Source organism: Cynoglossus semilaevis, chromosome 6 (assembly GCF_000523025.1).
Source record: "Cynoglossus semilaevis isolate Cse_v1.0 chromosome 6, Cse_v1.0, whole genome shotgun sequence".
Lineage (NCBI taxonomy): Eukaryota > Metazoa > Chordata > Actinopteri > Pleuronectiformes > Cynoglossidae > Cynoglossus > Cynoglossus semilaevis.
In genome coordinates this window covers 566814-589414 of record NC_024312.1, presented here as the reverse complement: position 1 = coordinate 589414, position 22601 = coordinate 566814, and the positions used below count along the sequence as shown (strand labels likewise).

Below are 22601 nucleotides of genomic sequence, written 5' to 3'. Positions count from 1 at the left end.
TTTCCCGTGGCAGCCTGTCTCTCTCCGTGGTGCTGAAACCGACAACCTTCCACGCTAGCAGCTGAGGCTGATTTAGCTTCAAGAACCCAACACTTTTGACCTGTTTTAATGTGAAATTTGAAACAGCAAATCATGGTTTTCACTGTACTCTTTTTGTAACATTTAATCAGGATGAAATATTTTACATTTAACTTTCTTTTAAACAACTTTTGACTGATACTAAACTAATTCTGAGTCTACCAAAAGAGAAACTGGACCGTGCGAGTGCCATCATTCTACACCGTATGTAGGACAGAGGAACTGTTAGAATGTGCTGGATCAGCATTCTAGATCTGGGACAGAAACAGTCCGTCATCTGGCAAAGGCTGAATTCAACAACTCAACTGGTGAAAATGATTTGACTGATTGCGCCCGCGGGGCCGACAGGAAGTACGTTAAACTCAATGGGCCTTTAACCCTGACTGGGATCATGAAAGGATCAAAGCTGTGGAAACATCAGAGAGACCGGACCGTCTGATCGAACTGTGTCTTTAACAAACGTTCGCTTGTTACTGGGAGGTTCAAACCGCCGTGTCTCTGGGGAGTCCGTTATTAAACACTTGTTCTGATCTCCAACCAAAACTCGATGGGACTGAACCGTGTTTTTATGAGTAGAATACTAAGTATAACCACTCAAAATAACGAGCGTTGACCAAAAATAAAATCAGTTTCCTCCCTGCGTATCGTTAAGTGGTTTTAATTAGCGACTCCACTGGAATATTTATTACTGCAGTAATGAAATATGTGACAACGATGATGAAACACGTCTTAGCTTAGTCGGATTTTATGTCCGTTTTTTTGTCCACTTCAGCTTCTTAATTCTTTATGGGTCAAACGGCAGATCATCCACAAACAAACAAAAAAAAGACGGCAGTTGTTTCCTAATCAAAAGGCAGATCATCCGCAAACAAACAAAAAAGAAGGCAGATGTTTCCTAAACATTTGAAGCGAAGGTTAAACATTACTAATGTTTAATTAATTTAATTCATTAATTCTCAGTTAAAAACTACAACTGTCTTTTTATTGGCTCTAATTAAACTAAACTAAACGTAGCTGTTGTAAAATGGCTTGATGTCGTAGCTTTTTTGTTTGTTTGTTTGTTTTCAAAAACAAACCACAAGACAAACAATGAAGAATGAATGAATTTGAACCTCCAACCTTCTGGATTGACCTAGATCAGCTCTGTCCACTGAAGCACAGCACTGGAACTAAAACACTTTAAGTTAAAACAATATTTCTGCAACATCGTCACAAATAATGTCATATATAAAATATTGGAACGATAAAAGACAAATCCAAAACTCCATCATTGATCTGCGCTCAAGTTTTAAATTTAACACCAGGCGGGGAAAAAAAAATCAAGAAATTCTTCTCTCTGTTGCTGTAATATAGACAGAATATATAAAAACTCTCTTTGATCAAATTTTCATCGATTTTTTTTTTTTTGTATTGAAACGCTGTCCTCACGACGAGGCCAGGTCTCATTAGTATGTGTGGTTCACACTTTATCCGTCAGTGATACAGGGCAGACTTCCAACAGGCATATTTCAGATCTTCATGTTTCAGACGGCATCACAAATCCTCACCACAAACATCAAACTGATTCATCGACATAAACTACAGCCTGCAGAGGAGAAAGAGGAGGAAGAGGAGGAAGAGGAGGAGGAAGGGGAGGAATGGCGTGATGTTGTGTAGCCTTGAAAACTAACATCAAAGCTGCTGAGACTTTCAACTACTTTCTCTCCTCCGTGTGTTTGTAGGACGTCTTAATTAAAAACATTTTTTTAAGTACACTCGGAAAAAACATACGGCTCCACGCCCCGGCTCTGGCCCCAGGAACGACTGTAAGCATGATCGTTACTTCTGTAGGTACTCTGTTAAACTCCTTTGGGAAATTACTCATTTAAATTACTCAGTGCATTTAACCCATCCCTGAAACACTGCAGTAATTACCACCAGACAATCAGGCCGCACTTCTTTATGTGTACTCTGGGGGTGCGGGAGCGGTTGGTTCTTGTTTAAAACAGCACATTCCTGTCTGCTGGGATTTGAACCAGCAGTCTTCAGATTACAACATCGATTCTTTATCCAAACAGCCTCTAGTGGGCGACGTGTGGCCCAGTTTGTGGTCATGAGAGAAACAAGACAGAAAGCCGAACTGTTCCTTTTTACTGGGCAAGAGAAAAGAGTGTTTTGATTTGGAATAATTCTTTAAGATGAGAAACAGGGAGATTAAAAAAGAAAACTTCAGAAAAAATTGTAAAGTTTTTTTTTTTTTAAGGTCTTAAATTAAATTGGAGATAAAAGTTTTGCAACTAAGAAATTTATATTGATTTTTTAAAGTCTCCGTGTTGGAGCTCTGAAGTAAAAAATATATTATATCTGAGATTTAACACCAGGAAAATATGACATCAAGTTATTCATAGATTTATAAAAAGAAAATATATGAGAGCTAGATGTGAGAAATACAAATCTGGAAACTGTACTACCAAACTGTACTACCAAACTGTACTACCAAACTGTACTACCAAACTGTACTACCAAACTGTACTACCAAACTGTACTACCAAACTGTACTACCAAACTGTACTACCAAACTGTACTACCAAACTGTACTACCAAACTGTACTACCAAACTGTACTACCAAACTGTACTACCAAACTGTACTACCAAACTGTACTACTACAGTAGTATCATGGTTCGGCTGTCGCCCTCACTCAGTCACATTTTAAATATATTCTTGTATTGCAGATTTTTATCGTTTTTTTAAATATATAACATTTTTTACATCTCCAATATTTGCATTATTTTCGTGATACAATAAGCATTTTTGAGCCTAAAAAGAAAAAGAACAGTAAAAAATGTTTTTTTTTTGCCATATTTCACGCTCTTACAAAGGGTTCGTAAAGGGTTAATATATATGTGTAAATAATATAATAACTATTGCGTCTGAGAACGTAACCCCCGTGACAGACGAGGGACCGCTGTACTGGGGTCCATCAAGTGTAGTCCTCCGACTCACCACAAGGCAACACAACATCAATGAGAGCTAATCAACGTAGCGTAATGTGTTTTGACAACTTCTGGAGGAAACATAAACAGCAGATGACGGCTGCGGAGCTCTAATTGGGGAAAGATTAGATCTGGAAACTGTAAATACCCCAGCAGCGTGTGCAGGAAAAAAAGCTCAGCACGACTGCTGTTCTGTCCAACCACATCAGCTAAATTCCCCTGAGAGAACGCAACAAAAAAAAATCCCAACGGAGCCCTGCTGAAGAAGAAGGAAAAGTTAAACCACCGATAATCCCTTTGGGTTTTTTTTCCTTCACTCTTTTGACAGAAATAAATGTGAGGTGTTTTTTAAACTCAAATTTACAGGCTTCAAACAGTTCCAGCTAACGTGTGATGCTACCGCTGGCTCGTCAAAACCAAAAATGACAGCGTGACAATCCGCCGCACCGCCTCCGACCACAATCCAAAGTTTCTCCCTTCAGATACAGAGCACTGACGTGAGTGGACTCATTACTGCGGCTCACAGAGCGCCGGAGTCACGATCATTTCACAGCCTTCAGCAGCATGTGTTCACGCTGGACAATTAAAATGTTGTCGTTGTCTATTTCACTGCCGGCAGCCAGGGGGCAGACAGAGGAGGTGAGAAAGACTGATGAGCTGTCGCAGTGTTCGCCTGATGAAGAAGGAGTGACGGGAAGGGACCTGACAGACAGGCTGCCATGTTTCCTGTCCTTCATTTGGGAAATAAATAAATAGATAAAGTCAACCAATAATGGATGGAAGAAACGGACAATAATACATTTGAAATTATTACGTATCATTCTTCATTAACACCATTACATGTTAAAGGACATTATGGGGACAATGAGCTGCTGTAAAGAAAAATCTGATCTACATCTACAGGAAGTGACTTTCAGTCCTTAGACCAGACAAAGCATCAGGGGTTGTGACCTGGTGTCAAAGGTCATCCTCCAGACTTCTACAGTATTGTAGTCTCTGATGTAAACACCACAGAAGAAGAACATGGAGGAGATGAAGATGAAGATATCGTATCATCTTCAGACCAGTAGCCGTGCAGACGCAGCATCTTCAGCTTCTACTGCTGCTGGTCCACTGTGATGGATGTTTTTATTTCCTACTGAAATGATTCTTTTTTTTCCCCTCAGTCTCTCTCTCTCTCTCTCTCCCTCTTTCTCTCTGTGTACGTGTGTGGTGATCAGTCAGCTTAACTCTTCTCAGTAAACAATTAGCCCAGAAGGCTGAGCCGGCCAATCAGAGCCTGCCAGAGCCAGTCTAACGGCCAATAGCAGCGTTGAGGGGAGGAAGAGAGGGAGGAAGAGAGGGAGGAAGAGAGGGAGGAAGAGAGGGAGGAAGAGAGGGAGGAAGAGAGGGAGGAAGAGAGGGAGGAAGAGAGGGAGGAAGAGAGGGAGGAAGAGAGGGAGGAAGAGAGGGAGGAAGAGAGGGAGGAAGAGAGGGAGGAAGAGAGGGAGGAAGAGAGGAAGGAAGAGAGGGAGGAAGTAGAGGAGGAGAGAGAGGAGATCAAGACCACCAGGGGTGAGGAGGGGCAGGACGTTCATAACTTCAGACCACAGAGAGTCAACAGATGGTCAGAACTACAGTCAGCTCACAAATACATACGAACATCCGTCCGTACACGTTAATGAAAGTCTCAGTTTGCAGTACACAACTTTGTCCACATGTGATGACGCTAATCAAAGACAAACAATCTGATCTATTATTAGGATTCAACCCAGTCCACGTGTCAGTAGTGCCATGAAGAAAACTGCTAAAAGTTTGGCCCAGAAATGTAGCAAATGTTTAGGAAGAGATTTATTAGCGTTTTTATAAAAAGTTGGGAAACATTATGTCTTTTTTATGCCGGTCCAAAAAAAAAAGGAAAAAATAAACATCAAACTGCGGATATGAGAAATAAACGACTTATTTCTGCAGAATTTTCTGTCCTTTATTTGATTACAGTTAAGAGCGAACATATTGATTTTGGCCCAAACATCTATCCTTCAGTCTGTTGGAGGATCACTGAGCGCTGGCACCAACCAGCAACACAACACACGCAGAATATATAAAATATTTTTTACTGGGGAATGTTGTGAGTATATGTTGTCTATATTTGATTTGAAAAAAAAAACAAAAACAAAACAAAAATAAAAACGCAGCAGTCCATCTGTGGTACGTCTGTACGTGGTTCAGGATCTGATTTGTCAAAAATCAATGTCTTCAGAGTGGGATTCAGTTCAGTCACTCTGACCACTTACAGCAGACACACACCATATGGATTCTGGCTTAAAAATAGAAACACACACACACGAAAACGCACACATGGCAACTGTATGTGTGTGTGTGTGTGTAACAGATCAACATACGGCTGAAACCCAGTTACACAAGTCAATGAGTCAATGGTTTAGTGTATGCCTTAAACTATCTGACCTAGCCTGATCATCTAGAGGGCGCTCCAGTCCTCGGCTTTTAATTTATTTCTGGCTAACCAGTAAAGGGAGACAACGACACTATGTAATTTTGCTGTTAGCAAAAAGCTAAAGCGAGCTAAAGAGTCTGAGGTCAGTACAGTTTCCCCCCAAGGACAAAGACAACAGTTGCTGTTGTTTGAAAAAAAAAAAACTTTCTCGAACTCTTTGAGGTTTTTGACAACCAGTTTGGAATTCAAGCACCAGCCAAAAAATGTATAAGTCGCACCAGCCAGCTAGAGTGTGAAAATAATGAACATTTTCAGTGGTAGAGGAGTAGCAGATACTGGTACAAAAGCCTAGAGTGCCCTCTACTGGCTATCAGTGTGATAATAACAAATGTGAACTGACAAAAGTCGAAAAAAGTGCGACTAATAGTCCGGAAAATAGGGTTAGTCACAAAATGAGTTTAAACTCGGAGTCACTGACCTAGAGATGTGACAAACAACAGGTTCGACAACGGAAAATAGGGTTAGTCACAAAATGAGGGTTGACACCAGACATATGGGCTGGACGGATGGACAGACAGACGGAGGAAGAAGGGGAGGACAGACCGACGGCTGGAGCAGCAGAATGATTGACAGATAACAGAAAGACGGATAAAGGAAATGGCCGAGTGATTACAAGGAGGCAAACTCTGTAATTGGACGACACAAAATGTTGATGGACAGAATACAACTCTGTCCGTTGGAGGAACATTTGACGACACAGTTTGAGATTTAGGAGACAAGGAGATACCTTACATCCTTACCTTGAAACGTGTTGTTTCAAAGTCTAACTGACACAAACAGCCATCCTGTGATTGTCAAAGTCACTCGTCTTCATGTATGACTGTATGTCCAGAACATGACATATCTGTTCCACCTGTCAAACGTCTCTTCAGACCATTTCCATAAATCAAAGCCAGGTTCTTGTTCTTCAGAGGAGGAACTCCGACCTCCGTCATCTCTCACTCCTTCACTCCATCACTGGCTTCAAATGACATACTGTCTATTGACCACGAGGCTGTAAATTGTGTTTAGTGTTAATTAGCAAATGTAGCATGTTAGCGCACGGACACGCTTATTACTGCAGCTCAGCATCAGCAGTTTCAGGCTGCTGACTACGGGGTTTGCAGCATCACTGAGAGTGTTTACTAACCTGCAGTCACCACCACAGAACAAACCCTACACACAAACACTGGCCTGACATCAACTTCAAAATCAACCAATAAATACAGACATTTCTGACAAACACACGTTTGTTGATTCTTAAACATCAACCGTTCCACCTGTCAATCACAGCGTCAACGTTGAACCCGTTTTACATTGAAACTATTTATAAAGACAGCGACTGTAAACTAGTTAGTAAAAACGTTGGTTTATAAAGACAGCGACTGTAAACTAGTGGGAAATAACGATACAGAGACAGACATGATGGAAGCGCCCCCTGATGGTCATGGAAGAAAAAAACGCATTCAAGAAAACTGGAGCAAAGATGTTGGGATGTCACAACAACTAGGTTTCTAAGATAACATAGATACACTGACATACTGCTATATTCTGTTTCACAATATTGCATCAATTTTTCACCGTGTGTTTACTATGATGACACTTTGACTACAATATATCACGTCGTTTCCCCTGCATCGTGATACTTGATCTATCGTATCGTATCGCCAGATTCTTGCCAATAATAATAACAATGCTCTATACGTTTTATAAACATGCCGTGATCAAGTTTACTGTTAATATCTAAAGGGTACTGCGAGAGTTTTTAATACTTCTACTACTACTACGTAAGAAGCAACAGTTTCCTGTCGGATTATATTACGGTTTGGTTCAAACTCGGCAGTTGTGCCTGAAAAAAACTGCCTTAACATTAGATTTTCATTAAAAAAACAAAGTGAAATCAAATGTTTTACATTTAGCCTGATGTAAGTTTGACTTTTTAATCACAGGAAACATGGCTTCAATTCAAGGCCTCCATATTTATGAGGTCTGAGTTTAGGGGAGGATTTCAAAGAGAAGAGAAAAATACATTAAAGACTAAGAATTTTTTTTTATTTTTTTTTTATAAAGCCTGTCCTCATTCAACCCTGGCCTGTGTCTGAATGGACGTCTACGTTTGAGAGATTACAGGGTCACAGGTCTGGGAGGAAAGTGTGACTGGAGAAAAAGCTCCAGACGGCCTTCTCCTGCTCCTCCTGCGCCTCCTCCTCTGACTGTAAATCTGCCATCAGTCAGTCAATCATTCTCCTGTAACAGGGCAATCGTTCTCGGAGCGGACCGTCATCACTCTCCTTTAGTATCGCTGTCTGACAGACACTTCGTGGTTAAAACATCTTCCCGAATTTTTTTTTACAGAACCATCGACGGCAGAACCATCGACGTCTGAACCGTCGACCAATTTGTTAAACTTTAACCTGGGAAAACGTAGACGCCGGGCGTGAACAGACGACAACTCAGTTCTTGTCTAGTCTTTTTAAATGGAAACATAATCTTTGAAAAAAAAAATACATATATGTGAACTTATTTAATAACATGACTATTTTTGTTTATCTTTTGTGTTGTTAGCCTCATTTAGCAATTTGGTCTATTTTTGTTTATCTTTTGTGTTGTTAGCTTCATTCAGCCACTTGGTCTTTTTTGTGTCAACGATTTGATCGTCGTCAGTTATTTCTGTTTTGGCAATATGTTATGACAAAAGATTTCTGGTTTTTGTAATTGTAATGTTTAAGAATATTCTTCTATATTAAGCAAATTGTTATCAACTAAATTATTTCAGTACATCATAGGTTTTTTACTTGAAACAAAGTTTTGACTCCAATGTTATAAATCAAATAAAACGTCGGTTCCTCCTTAAAAACTGACTACACTTCACAACCTGTGGAGTCGCCCCCTGGTGGCGTTTTTTAAACCGATCAGGTAATGTCATAAACAGCCTACATCTCAAACCCCACAATGCATCTGCCCCACTGTCCTACCTCCATCTGAGTAGGTCTCCGTTCCGTATCCGTCCTGCAGCCCGTTGTTCCACGTTCCTTCGTACTTCCCGCTCGTCCCCGTGCTCTCCCGTATACCGTAGCGTCCTTTAAAGCCGTGCGTCCACTCGCCTTTGTACACCCAGCGGCCTTTATTCTCAACACCCACTCCGTGTCTCTTGCCCTGAGCCCAGGTGCCCTGGTAGGTGTTGCCGCTGGGCCAGGTGTAGACCCCCAGCAGCTCAAAGCCGTGGGCCCAGGACCCACAGTACTCGCCCTGGCCCTTCGGTCCCGTGCAGATGCCGTGGCCATGTGCCTTTCCCTCATCCCACCCTCCGCAGTATGACCCCCCATCGTCAAAGTTGAACCTGCCGCCAGTGGACATGCATGAACCAGGTCTTGGCAATTCCCCTGAAGCCTCGACAAAAAGAAAAAGAAAAGAAAAAGAAAAGAAATGGAGAAAAAGTAAGGACAGTTTGGTGCTGTCTTCAGTCCAGGGTGGCTAACGTAGGGATGGGGAGGACGTTGGAAGTGGAATCACTCCCACAAAAATAAAAAATTAAAATTAAAAAACACTCCTTTTAAACTGGTCCAGTGAGGAGGTAACAGGGTGAAGAAAAAAAACAGGAGAGCTAGGAGGGGGTGGGGGGTGAGGGGGGGCTTCCCGCCGCTGTGGTGGGAGAATCAGGGGTGATCCTGTTCACACCATCCTCCGCTGGACTCCTTCAAGCTTTGGCTAAAAATCTCCAGCTTCTCTGTGGTGGATGCAGGTGAGTGAGGAAGAGGCGGAGGACTGTGGGCCCAGAGCTGCCATTATCCTCTCTCAGCAGCAGGAGGCGAACCCATCAGGCAGCTCCAGCAGTGTGCCATCAGCCTCCACCGGCACCAACACGAAAAAAAAAAAACTCTTCCTCTTCCTCCTACTCCTACTCCTCTCCTGGCACACCGGCTCTGCCTCCTCCTACCTGATAATGCCTCCACCTCTCTGGAGTGTAAAGCCTAGATGTGTGTGTGAAGCCTGTGAGCTTCCAACATAGGATCCAGACTCAGGTGTGAGGTATTGGCTGAGATGATGAAGAAGAAGAAGAAGAAGAAGAGAGGAAAAAGACTTTGGATCTGGAGAAGAGGACTTTTTCTTTGGGTCTCCTCCTGAAAGTCAGCTGTGATGATCACTCCAGGCTTCACCATACTCTGTCGTTTCACATAAACACACACATATACACACACACTGGCGAATCAAGCAGCTATGGATCTCACATGCATAGAAACGGGGAGTGGAGGGGGGCAGAGTGGGGGGGGGGGGGGGGGGGGCTGCCTGGATGCTTTTTTGGTTTGTCTTGTGGTGCTGGTGAGCAGCAACGCAGCCTCCAGCCTTATTCTCTCCCTCTCTCTGTCTCTCTCTCACACACACACACACAATGTTACAAGCTGCTCTCTCTACACACGCACGCACGGACGGACGCACGGACGCAAACACACTCTTCCTGGCAGCAAATGCGCACACGCAGGCAGCGACATTAAAATAATAAAGGAGAAGGATATGAGGTGTGATTCCTCCTCCTCCTCTGTCCCAGCGTCTCCAGCTCAGTCTGTTGCAGCTCTTTAATCCACTGCGTCCATAAGTGGTTTATCCCCTGCGTGGGCTGCCGTCAGGTTGGACGCCTGATGAAATAACATCCATCTATGTGTGATCCCGTTATGGTGCGCTCGCTCCTCTTCAGCATCTCATCTGCTTGTCTCCATGTTTCCCTATGGAGCACCGGCTGACGCACAGCCTGCTGCCTTTTACAATTTCTTCTTCTCCTCCTTCCTCCTCCTCCTTCTCCTCCTCCTCCTCTGGCTGGATCAGTCTATCTCTCTGTCTCTCTCTCTCTCTCCCTCACACACACACACACAGAAAATCTGCTCATTAGAGAGGACTGTTCCAATGCAGCCAACCACCAACCCAACACCCCCCCCCCTTCCTACTCAATAGCACGATCCAGATCTTAAAGAGACACACACACACACACACACCTGTGATGACTTTCCTTCCCTGCTCCCTCACCTGTAGCTCTTCCCTCAGACCTTTTGTCTCCGTCACCTTCCCCTCAGGCCCAGCTTGTTGAATGAGTGAAGTCATGGAACAATGCGCAGGTGAACCCGCTCTAATTGGCTCCACCAAGCGACGCTAGCAGTAGCGCTACACGGGCAACGGTGAATATAGGGCAGCGACCACTGTTTTTACCAAACTGTACACTTCAGTATTTATAGTGTATGCTACAGAAAATATATTTTTTCTATAAATGTATTCATGAAATATTCAATATATATATAACATGAATAGAGCATACTACTAAATGTACGTACTATATGTATAAAGTATATATTTCTATATGTGTGTATATGTACATATATACATACATGTGTAAATATATATAAGACATATACATACAGACACACACATACTACTAAATGTACATACTGCATGTATAAAGTATATATTTTTATATATCTATATATGTATGTATATGTACATATATACATACATGTGTAAATATATATAAACGTATATATATAGACACACATTCTACTAAATAAACATACTGTATGTAAATATATATTTATATGTGTGTATATGTACGTATATAACCATATATACATACATGTTTAAAAATATATATATGTAGACATCTAAATACACATATATTTTTTTGAATTATAATAAAAATATATTGATCTGTTTCCTACCTGCATCCGACTGCTCGTCGCTTTAGGTCCTGAGCTCAGTGCTGCCACCACCTGTTTGAATGATAAAAAAACGTAATCAGGCCTTTACAGTGTCGCAGTGAATGTGCTTCACTAACTCAAGTTAAAATATCTCAAGATCTTATTTTCTGTTTTCTACATTTTAAGATCTGAGTGTAGGTTAAAGGTCATGATGATGAGGTGAGGCAGACGACGTCCTGTTTCTCTCTCTCCTTTACCTTCTCCCTCCTTCTGCCTGTTGCTGCTGTTCTCCTGTTGTCCAGTGTGTGGATGAGCTGCAACAATTCCAGTGCAGATTACAAGTCACACAATCAGCGAGAGGCTGCGGATTAGGGTTTATAGGCCTCAAAAACTCCCTGGTACAACAGTGAACGGGAACCAGAGTGGAGGAGGGAGATAAAGAGGAGAAGGTGAGGCGGCCGGGCGTCAGGCTGGGCCTGCAGTCAACGTTGACATTTGATTAGGTCTGTGGTAATAAAAGCACAGGAAATGATCACAGGTCAGTGTGGAGATGATGATTACACTGTAAAAAAAAAAAATTAAAAAAAGTAAATTGACTTTTTTGACTTTTTAAAAACAGGAATCAATCAAAACGAACTATGAACTCCAGCTGCAGTGATGTTAAATATTAAAACATGTCACCAAACTGTGCTGAAATGCAACTTCTTCTTCTTCAGTGGCTTCTGTGTTTACTCACCATCTGCTCGTTCTGTCCACTGTTTGACATCTCCAGGCAGTCTGTGAGGACTTTCCTCCGCACGGCTGATCAATGGTCAGATAAATAGGTTTTGGACTTTGTACCAGGTACTGAGAAGGACTCTGGATGGAAAAAAAACAAAGAAAATAGGGATTTTTTTATATATAGATAACAGGTTAGATAACAGTTGTACTGCACTGTTACTTAAACATAAATCTGCCAGATTTATTTTTGTAAAACAAAAATCTATACTGAAGCATTTTATGCCTAAATGCTTAAATTACAGCCTGTATTAAATTATACTATTTTTTCATAAACATTTAAACACAAAATTCTAAATAATTCATGGCGTTTGTCGATAGAGTAACTTACATAAATACTGTCAATTCTGTAAATTATTACCACGTTATTGTTTTGAGCCTCGTCAAGAGACACGCCGATGAAATACTACATTTCCCACAAGTCCAGAGTAACGCGAAAACGAGTCCAAGATTAATTAAACTGTAAAACCGCCAACGTTACCGCCTAAAATCGATACCTGTTGAACTTACTTGATAAATACGAGATAATTACCTAAAATCGATACCTGTTGAACTTACTGGATAAATACGAGATAATTATTTTAGGAACATTTTAGGAAAAAGGAAAATCGCAAATACCGAGTGGAAAAAGTAGCTAGTTGGTAACAGCTCGGAGAGTTAGCACAACTTCCTGCCTGCAAGCGATGATTGATGACCAATCAGAAAATAGCGACGAAAATGTCGACCAATCATCCTTCTTTTTAAGTTCGAATTAATTTGCAAACGAACGTTATGTTATATAATATATATACCGCAAATGTTGACGGTTATAAACACAAACCACAAAATATTAGCTTAGCATTTTAAAAGTTTACAGTCTGTAGTGGCTAAAAACGCTTCCACATAACATTTATCCAAATGAGAAATAATATTAAAAAGCTAGAATCAACCCCCCCTTATTTCTGTCACACACAAGTGACGCATCTCTGACGTTTACACCCAACATGTCCTCACGTCAGCACAGCTCCCAAAAAAGAAAACAACCCTTTTTAGCTTTTCAATAAATCTTTTTTAGTCTCTGGAGTTAAAATTAAAACAGAGAGAGAGAGTGAATCGTGAGTGAAGCTAGAAGAAAGAGGGAATCAGAGGAGGGCAGCCTCATTCTCATCCATCTCTCCCCCTTCTTTTCTTCTCTTCTATTATTCATCAGCCTCTCCTCATCCCTCCTTCAGCCTGCTGATGGAGGATAAAATGGGTCACAGAGGAGAGGATGGTGCTCACACACTGACTGATATCTCCAGCGACTCACCCCGCACTCACCTCACTACCTTCTACCCTTTGTATTTTCTTGTTACTGCAGCCACGGTCATGTCAAGTATTCTCTATCAACCTCTTTACAACATCACCTCCTCCTCCTCCTCCTCCTGGTTTCTGTTCATCATAAAAAGCCAGACAAAGGAAACAGTAAAAAAAAAATCTCTGGGTCTTTAGCAACTTTAACTTTTAATAACATGTTGACAAACATTCGCTTTGTCTTAAAAAGTGTATCCAAAAATATAGCTGTATTGGCGTATCTTTTACCTGTGTTTGGCCAACTTGGACAACGTGCAAGATATTCTCAGTAAGTTTTACTGCATACCTGTGTTTGGCCAAATATTCTCAGTAAGTTTTACTGCATACCCATGTTTGGCCAACTTGGACAATGTGCAAACCATTTTTCAAACAATTAGATTTTACTTTTTTCGTACCCATGTAGTTTTTTTGTTAGCTAAATGCTAAAGCTATATTTTAACCATTTTGGCACTTACCTGCTGATTTCCCTTGATTATTTACGGCTGAACTGCTGCAGAGAGTTTTTTTTTTTCCAACTAAGACTTTATCGAAGGCTACAGCGCCCCCTCTGTCTACGCTGGACACTGGCGTTTCTATTACTTTAGGCTTAATACTGACACTAAGTTCAGTCGTTGAGTGAATTTATTGAGGAAAACAACCGTTGATCTTGGAGGTGGGTGGAGGTTTACATCATAGATGACCGGACCACACTGATAAAAACAATGGATTAAAACTGAGGAAAAAAAGGTTAGATCAGTTGGAAGATCAGATGAATATGTTTGTTTGATGACTGTTTGGGCTAAATATGAATGTTTTTTTAGTCTCAGTCACACGTACATGCACACGTCCTATTCCACTACTGGTCTTCATAGAAGACTTTAGCCATGGCAGCTGCAACTTTGGCAACTTTTTTGTCCTTGGAGTCTGGGCCCATGTTGGCTCGTGCCACTTTCATCCAGTACTGTTCAGTGCGGAGCTGATAGTCCGTCACGTTCTCCCCCTCCTGCACCGCTGGGTGATCGTCTCCACCTGAACACACACACACAGAAAGACGGAGAAGGTGGAATGCTGATCAGACGTGGTCAAAAGGTAGAGTAAGAAAATATGGCTGCACTGAAATACTGTGATGTTTCGTTCCACTATATCATATCAGTTTGGTTGTGTTGTCAATGTTCAAAGTAATGTTGGTCAGAATAAATAAGGTTAAAATGCCTTCTTCATCCTCGCTCTCCTCTTCAGACTCCTCTTCCTCTTCCTCCCCTTCTGCTCCTTTGGCTTCCTCCTCCTCGTCCTCCTCTCCATCGTCCTCTGACTCGGACTCTTCCAGCCACTCCTGCGTCTCTGAGGACAGAGAGACGGGCTCATAAATCCACAGGAAACCTCTCGTCCTATCACTAACTCGTCTCCTGCGTCAGTGTTTTGTCAGGAAACACCGGTGACTTCGGGACAATCTTTAAACCTCACTCACTTGGATCCATTTCCACCAGAGTCTCCCACCGGTCCATCTTGTGGAGGTCCAGGCTGTAGAGGTCGTTCAGGGTGAACTGCCGATCACCCACCTCAAACATCCCACCGTAGAGGAACAGCTTCCCCTGACGCACCGTGGCCATGGAGCTGGACCTGGGACAGGGCTCCACCAGGTTAGCAGCAGCTGAAGAGGAGAAGGATGAAGACGTGAGAAGATCAAATTCTTAAAAAGATATAAACAAAATACTTTAACTGTTATCATCTTACCATCGTCCTCCTCTTCCTCTTCGTCCTCTTCATCCTCTTCTTCCTCCTCCTCCTGACGAGCTGCAGGGATGACCTCCTTGATGGTCATGACCGTCCCGTCTTCACTGACGATCTCCTTGATGATCTCAGTGGGTCCAGCGGAGGCCGCTCCCTCACCTTCCTCCTCCCCTTTCTCCCCTCCCTCCCCCTCTTCTCCACCTTTCTTCCCTCTTCTTCTTTTCTTCTTCTCCGTCTTGTTTCCCTGAGACAGAAACAGCACAAAAAGGAAAAAAACAAACATTGACGTCAATGAAGAAGACGTAAAAGATGAGGCAACGGGACAGGTCACCTCAACGGGCAGAATTAGCATTTTTAAACGAGTCGTTTGATTATTAACGTAAACTCATATATGACCAAATGACAAGGACACAAAACCAGAGGAGACGGCCTTGAAGGTCAGTCTGTACACCACCAGACAACAACAGAAGTCATTTAAGGTCATTTTAGTTTAAAGCAGTGTTTCTCAAACAGTGGGGCACGGTGAGGTGCCCTGGGAGACGTAAGGGTCTCCCAATGGAATATGGCACACTGGACATAAGTGTACCACTCCTGCAATACTTGAATGATAGTACCACTCCTGTAATGCTTGAATGATATAAAGCCTTTAGTCACTAGGTGGCAGCAGATTTGTACAGATAGAAATTTACGGTACATGTTATCAGGTTCTCAATTGTATTTCAATTCACAGTAGTGTTAACCTACATCACTGATGTTAGCGTTAGCCTATGACACTGATGTTAGCGTTAGCCTAAGACACCGAGCTTACCCTCAGCAGACCAGGGAACCAGCGATTCTTCACGGTGTCGTACTGGTACAGGTCGTTGTAGAAGTCTCCTTCTAACGTCTCTTCTTCTTCCTCGTCACAGACCCCACCGAACAGCACCGCCCGCCCTGCTGGACCCACGGCCATGGAGAAGCCTGACCGAGGAGGAGGCTTGTTTCCCGAGGGGCTCACTCTGGACCAGGACCATTTTTCTGGAGAACAGAAGAACAACAACAGTTAAGTTCCAATAAATTAATTGATAGAAATGATCAGAAACGTCTGTGGTCGATCTTTTCTTTTTATAGAAATGATCAGAAACGTCTGTGGTCAATCTTTTCTTTTTCTACCTTGGCCGTCTTTGCCCTCCCTCTTCAGTAGACACATGTCAGAGTGGATGGTTCCTTTCTCTACGTCCTTTTTGACTCTCTGAAAAAAGGCAACAAAAAAATTACAACACAAAAACCATTAGACGATTAATAAAAGGACACACACTCACACACACACACACACACTCACCACTTTAGAGTAGCCCCCGTAGATGATGACCCCCGTGCCGTCTGGTGTGGACGTCATCTGACAAGCAGAGCGTGGGGAGGGGGCGGAGCCTGATGGAGAGAGGCGGGACCAGGTGAAAGTGTCCAGGGAGAAAGAGTAGACGTCATTGTAGTAGATGAAATCCCTGTTGGACGAGGAGAAAAAAAAATCATTGAATTCCTTGGACAAACTTAATCATCTGAAGGTCATGAAGAACCCAAACATCAACTTCCTGTTGATTTATCAGCTGTTCTTTCGTCAATAATCAGGAAATACCTGGTGCTCTCATGGAAACCTCCAAACACCAGCAGCTGCTTTTTACTGAGGACCATCCTGTGACCGCTGCGACCTGAAGGACCACCAGGGGCTCTGCAGAAGAAACAACCATCGTGACGGAAGAAACGGGAAACCACAGGTTTTATTTATGGTCCAGGATAACAATTAATTAATAAAAAGTAAATTAAAATCTATATTTATATATATACATTTCACTGATTAAAGTTAAAACAGTTCTGTGGACTCACAGAACCAGATTGTTGTGGTGTCTTACGACTGTGGACGTACTTGACGTTCTCCCAGGTGTTCGTGGCCAGGTGCAGAACCCACAGGTCCTTGTAGTGATAGAACTGTTCCCCATTCGGAGAGGCAAACTCTCCACCGAACACCCAGAGCTGACCTCCACCCTGAGGAACCACGACCGCCTGAGGTAAGGAGAGGCGACAGGGAGGGAGAGGGGGAGAGAAGGGTGAGACATGAGGTATTACTGTAAACAAACAGGGTGAGATAAGACAACTGATGTCCTCTGATTTGATTGGCTTCAGTGCAACAGGCCAGCGGCGGCCATGATGACTTTGTAGATAAGATTTTTTTCCCCAACTTATATTTGCTGCGGCAGTCTGCCCCCTTGTGGCTGAAATAAGGAATCGTCCAAAAAAGACAGAGAGACAGATAGATAGAACTTTAATAATCCCTTGGAGGTTCCCATAGACGAAATTATGGGATGGATAAATATGGATTTTAATAAAATAAAGAGACACTGACGAGGGAGTTTGAGGTCTTACCTGGTGGGAGCAGCGTGGTGGGGGAGGACCAGGGATATCTGACTTCACCCAGGAGTTCTTCTTGATGTTGTAGAAATACAGGTCGTTGTACAGATATGTCTGCAAAAATACAACTGTTCAGATCAGGGAGTTCTGTCATTCAGAGTGACATTACTGAGTGAGCAGAGAGTTCGTTTAGATACTTCTGTTCACCTTCTTCCCATTATAGAATTCCCCTCCGAACAGGATGAGCTCGTCCTTCTCAGGATGTGCAGAAAGAGATGCACTCAACCTGACAAACAAGAAGACGATGTTTTAGTGTTGGTCTTCAGATACTGTAATCATCATCATCATCATCATCATCATCACAGCAATGACTCAAAGACATTTTCCGTCCAAAAACAGATAGTTATGAAATATTTCCACGCTATCATTAGGAAAATAAATAATCTTTATTTGAACTTTTATGTCACAACATTTACATGTGGCTTCAACATTAGCTCAGTTTTCGTCCTCTTCATCCACTTTACACTGTTTATCCTGTTAAGAGTCTTAAGACGCTGAAGCTAAATCACTGACAATGGACCAAGACCCCACGCATGCACCAGGTGAACATGCAAACCCGTCACATGATAAAGGTTGGTTCAAGTCACATTTTAATAAGTGAGTATTTATATACATCTGCAATAATAAGAGTGATAACATTTACCAGAATTGGTTCATAAATGTTAATATGATCTGCGTTGGTTTAAGAGTTAAGGCACAGGAGAAGTAAAAAAAAAGGAAATGTTTACATGTTCAACTGTTTAATGAGTTATTTATTTACACACAAAGAGGTTTGGGTGTTATACTCACTGACTAAAACTAGTGACCCGTGTTTTTCAGTCAAGACATAGTTTGGGTGTTTTTGCAGCAGGCTGTGTGGCCTGTCCTTTACTGTACCTTGGTGATGGAGGAGGACATGTTGTCTCCACAACCTGTGTCTTTTTGGCATCTAGATTCTGGAACTCCGCGATAAGAGCCTCCAGATCTTCCTGAAGAGAGAGGAAAGATGGAAGAACAGGGAGTTTAGGAGAAACTGATGTTCTCTTCGTTATTTTCTTTTTGTTATGTGTACGTACGCGTCCACACTGAGAGCTTTTGATTTCAATACGTTGTGATTTTAGTAGTTTACACATTAAAATAACATTGATATGAACTGGTATCAAAACACAAGTCTTAATACTAGGTTTACACGGTTTAAAAAAAATAAAATGTCGTTTTTTTAGTATATATTCCTAGAGAGCGGTACCTCTTCTCGTTTGGACCTCTTTGAAACCTTTTTCTCCATCTTGGCGGCGGTTTTCTCCGCGCCTTTTACTTTCTTTTCTTTTTTTCCTTTCTTTCCCATTTTCGCTGTTAAAGTTTCTCTCGACTTTTTGTTTTAAATAACTCCAGTTACGCCTGCAAATCTAAACACACTCGTGAGCCCCACGCGTAGCCCTGAGAAAATCACATTTACTTCCGGCAACAAAGTCTGGAGAAGGAGCAGCGTCAATGAAGAAACAGCGCCCCGGGTGGCTAGGATGACTCATGACTCATCTAAGAGAATCCAAAATTTAAAAATTAATAAAATTAAATAAAATAAAGTCTAGTTATAGAAAACGGTGATAAGTATAATAATATATATACATTTTAACAATTTATTTCTTTTTGCACTTTTAAATATTTATTACTACTGAGTAGACTAGACATGAAAGACAAAAATAAAATTAATCCAGAAGAGGTTAATTAAATAGGCTACTTATTTCACCTTGTGTAAACAGATTACGTTGAAGGTGGCAAAAAGGACCTGATCATGGGACAACACTGTGGCGTACGCGTGTGTATTCACACATTTAATTCCTATGCGTGAATCACAGGAATTGCAGTGTTTAAGTTGTTTGGACACAGACGTCACATTCAGCTCCAGTGTGTTTGGAATGTCACACTGAGAAAAGTGACAAGTACTAATGAGCAGAGCGGTATGTTGACACACAAGTACAGTATTTGTTCATCATTAACGGCCCTGCTGCCAACAAACAAGGCAAAGCTTCGAACAATATCACGGGAATACAGAACTTCTACCAAAAACATCATGTGATCAAGATGCAAATAGTACCGTATTTTCATGTTACGATAATTCATAATTAAGGAGATAAAATAATACTTCCAACACCCATTACCCACCATCCCAACGAGCCTCATTAGCAAAAAAAAAAAAAACGTTTTTCAAAAGTTATAAATATTAAATTTAACATGAAGAAAACTTAAGTAAGCAGCGGCAACAAAAAGCCAAGCAATATCATACAGTCCTAAACCTTATGTAAAAATATCCCAAATAGCTGAAGTTTAATTCAAATTTGTGAGAAGCTATTAGCTAATGGCTATCAGCAAATAACTTCGAGTCAAAAAAATCAATTAAAAATACAACAACAATGGTGAAAGTAAAATATTAAAAGCTAAAGAGGCATTGCAAGAATCTAAGGTAAATATTTAAAGAAATTTAATAGATATAAAATTTAAAAAATAGCTTACAAGAGCTTGGTCACGTCATTGTTAAAAAACTCAGAACATGTCAAAAAAAAAGTAAAAGATAATTTTCTAACTTTATCTAGACTGGGCAGCACCGATAAATGCAGCAGGAGATTCTTCAAATGAAAGCTCTTCTCCTTTTAACCAGCAGAGGGCAGCAGGGCATTAAACCGGAGCCACAGCTTTTGTAGAACTCTTTTCTTCTTTTCTAATATCGTTTTCATCGCTTTTCAGGCGTTGTCACTTTTCTATATTATGATTATATATTTCTTATATATTTATATAAACGTTTGTAAAAGTATTAGAGCAAAAACTGGACAAATATCGTCAATGATTGTCCCAGGAAAAATACCCAGAAATACAGCAAATATGACTAAATAGTTGTAAAGAGCATTGTTGAAAATTTTAGAAAGACGTTTAAATAATCTGAAACAAAAACATCTTTGTGTCGTTTATGTTTCATTCCCTCCTCTGCTGATGAAGCAGACGCCAAGACATATATTTGATGGTTTGATATTGAAAGATATTACACGTCCAATCAAATCAAATCAAATCAAGCAGCGGAGCCTCGTGACTCGTCTGTGTTTGTGTTCTATTGCTGGTGTTATCTGTGACCTTTTTACTCCTGTCAATGGATCAGATGAAATGAAGCGTTTAACTTTTATCACCGGTGATTATTCTGCATCGACCAAAATAGACGGTGGAGCCGAGAGTCACGTGGTTTCACCAAGGACACAAATCTGTCAGCAAACAGTGATAGGTTTTTAATGTCCAATGTCTGCAAACACACACACACAGAGAGAGAGAGAGAGAGAGAGAGAGAGCACATGACTGCCCACCCCTCCTGACTGAGGCACCTCAGGGTGTGTGTGTGTGTGTGTGTGTGTGTGTGTTTTTGTGATTGTTGCGTGTGAGCTGCAGAATGTAAATGTAAATGATCTTTCCTTGGCATCTGGACTCAGTAAAGGGTCACATGATCACAGCTTCACAGAGAAACAGCAGGGGGCAGTCACACGTCTTACTCCATCAGGTGCTAATGTGTCGTTTCATGTGTTACCTAAACGAAACTTTTTTTGCCCACTGGCACTTCCACAAACACTTCCTCATTCATTGTCCATTTCACATTTTCAGTGGCCCAGAAACAGTGGGCAGCGGCCCACATCTGGTACAACACAGTCTGGGCTTAGAATTTCAGTCACGTTGCCCGTTTTCTGGCTCCATGTACAGTGGTGTTAGAAGAGAGCTGAATTTGGTTCATCTTTGGTCGACATGTGGACCGAATCTTTGAATACCTGGACACCAGATGTGGGCCACTGGAACTCACTGTACTTTAGGACATTGCAGATATATTTCACACAGATATTATTGTATATATTCCCGACCTAGAAAGTTCACTCCCCTGCAGAGAGAATCGAGACTTGATTAATTAAACTTTTCTAACATGTGAGGCTGGACATTTGATCACTGTGGTCCACGTGGACCAAACAGATTTGTCAACAGTCACATGACTTTATGGCTGTGAGCCATAAATTCAGATGCTAAAATCACGACCTTTAAAACTTCCCGGATCTGAAGAGAACTGAAGTGAATTTTTTCCGGACTGATCAGAGTTTCCAGGTCAGGAGCCGACACTGGAACACTGGTTCTTCCTCCAGCAGGGGTCTCTGCTCAGGGGAACATGGACGTCGACTAATGGAGTCAATAAAGCCAGCGGCCGCTCTGCACCTGAACCTCCATGTGACTCACCGTGGTGACGTCAATGCTGCGTCAGCCCGAGTGTCTGGTCATGACTGATGCTGCGGACAGAGAATAAAGACAGAGGTGATGAGATCAGAGAAAGGACCAGGTTTATCTGGAGTTACTGATGCTTACGCTGATGACGTCGTTGTTTATTTTTCCTTTAATTAAATTGCTATTCTTTTTGCCACATATTTCTGTTTATGTTTCTGTTCTTTTTTTTTTAAATTCCAGCTTTAATTCCATCCTGGTTCAACCAACCTGATTGTTTTAGCTGCAAAGCTACTTGTGTGTTTTTATTGACAAAAGTGAAGCTAATTTCAGCATCATATTTTAGCTATATGTTCTATAGTAATGTAGCAGCTATGCTATATTTTGATTATGTTCAATTTTTAACTTTTTTTTCTATTGTATTTGCAATATTTTTATGACTTTTACCATATGTGTATTGGTTGCTAAGATAATGCTAATCCTAAATTATATAGTTAGTCGTAGTTACTTTCCCTTTAATCTACTTCAGATTAGCTTTAAACTAGTTCTGCTCTATTTTCTAGTAATAAATAGTCTTTCTTCATCTTTTTTTTTTTTAATTTATACATTTTTTAAATCTTCTTTTGATGTTACTGACCTGAAGCAGCAGTTTTATCACGGCTGGTCTGAGAAACAGATCCGTTTTCATATCATTAACACTGACTGAGTGTGTGTCGCTGCCCTTTGGAACCACAGGACGTTCACATCCAGCTGCAGTGACTGACTCCGTCCTCCAGGGCTCCAGACGTACGTCAGACTGTCAGCATGACTCTGATGTCCCCATATGGCCTTACTGGGGCGTTGTCAGACAGAAAATATGTGTGTGGTTTTTTTATATTTTATTAATGAATGGATGGATCCTGTCTCTAAAACACTA

The 22601-nt window shown here is 41.5% G+C and overlaps 2 protein-coding genes across 6 annotated transcripts in view; both read right to left on the bottom strand.

The window, feature by feature from the left end:
* The window catches only part of jph3b (junctophilin 3b), a 39877-nt gene that overhangs the window by 15549 nt on the left and 1727 nt on the right, over positions 1-22601 (bottom strand). For 2 of the 4 annotated variants that reach the window (XM_008311034.3, XM_025056597.1), the window contains exon 2: positions 8501-10513. In XM_008311034.3, coding sequence (XP_008309256.1) covers positions 8501-8882 — 382 coding nt within the window. In that variant the 5' untranslated portion in view covers positions 8883-10513. Of the gene's footprint in view, positions 1-8500; positions 10514-11227; positions 11279-11463; positions 11712-11942; positions 12065-12314; positions 12455-13282; positions 13394-22601 lie in introns of those variants that run through there. The other 2 variants (XM_025056598.1, XM_025056599.1) reach the window with 2 other exon arrangements.
* klhdc4 (kelch domain containing 4) lies at positions 13652-18927 on the bottom strand. Of its 2 annotated transcripts, XM_008311032.3 has the most exons (14): positions 18696-18927; positions 18347-18438; positions 17618-17696; positions 17426-17524; positions 16929-17065; positions 16641-16733; positions 16347-16509; positions 16178-16256; positions 15834-16042; positions 15029-15269; positions 14763-14945; positions 14507-14635; positions 14132-14323; positions 13652-14027 (listed from the first exon to the last, which is right to left on the bottom strand). In XM_008311032.3, the coding sequence occupies exons 1-13, from the start codon at positions 18792-18794 to the stop codon at positions 14151-14153; spliced, it is 1776 nt and encodes a 591-aa protein (XP_008309254.1). In that variant the 5' UTR covers positions 18795-18927; the 3' UTR covers positions 13652-14027; positions 14132-14150. The 2 variants fall into 2 exon arrangements, with proteins under 2 accessions (XP_008309254.1, XP_008309253.1); XM_008311031.3 differs by having other exon boundaries at positions 13652-14323.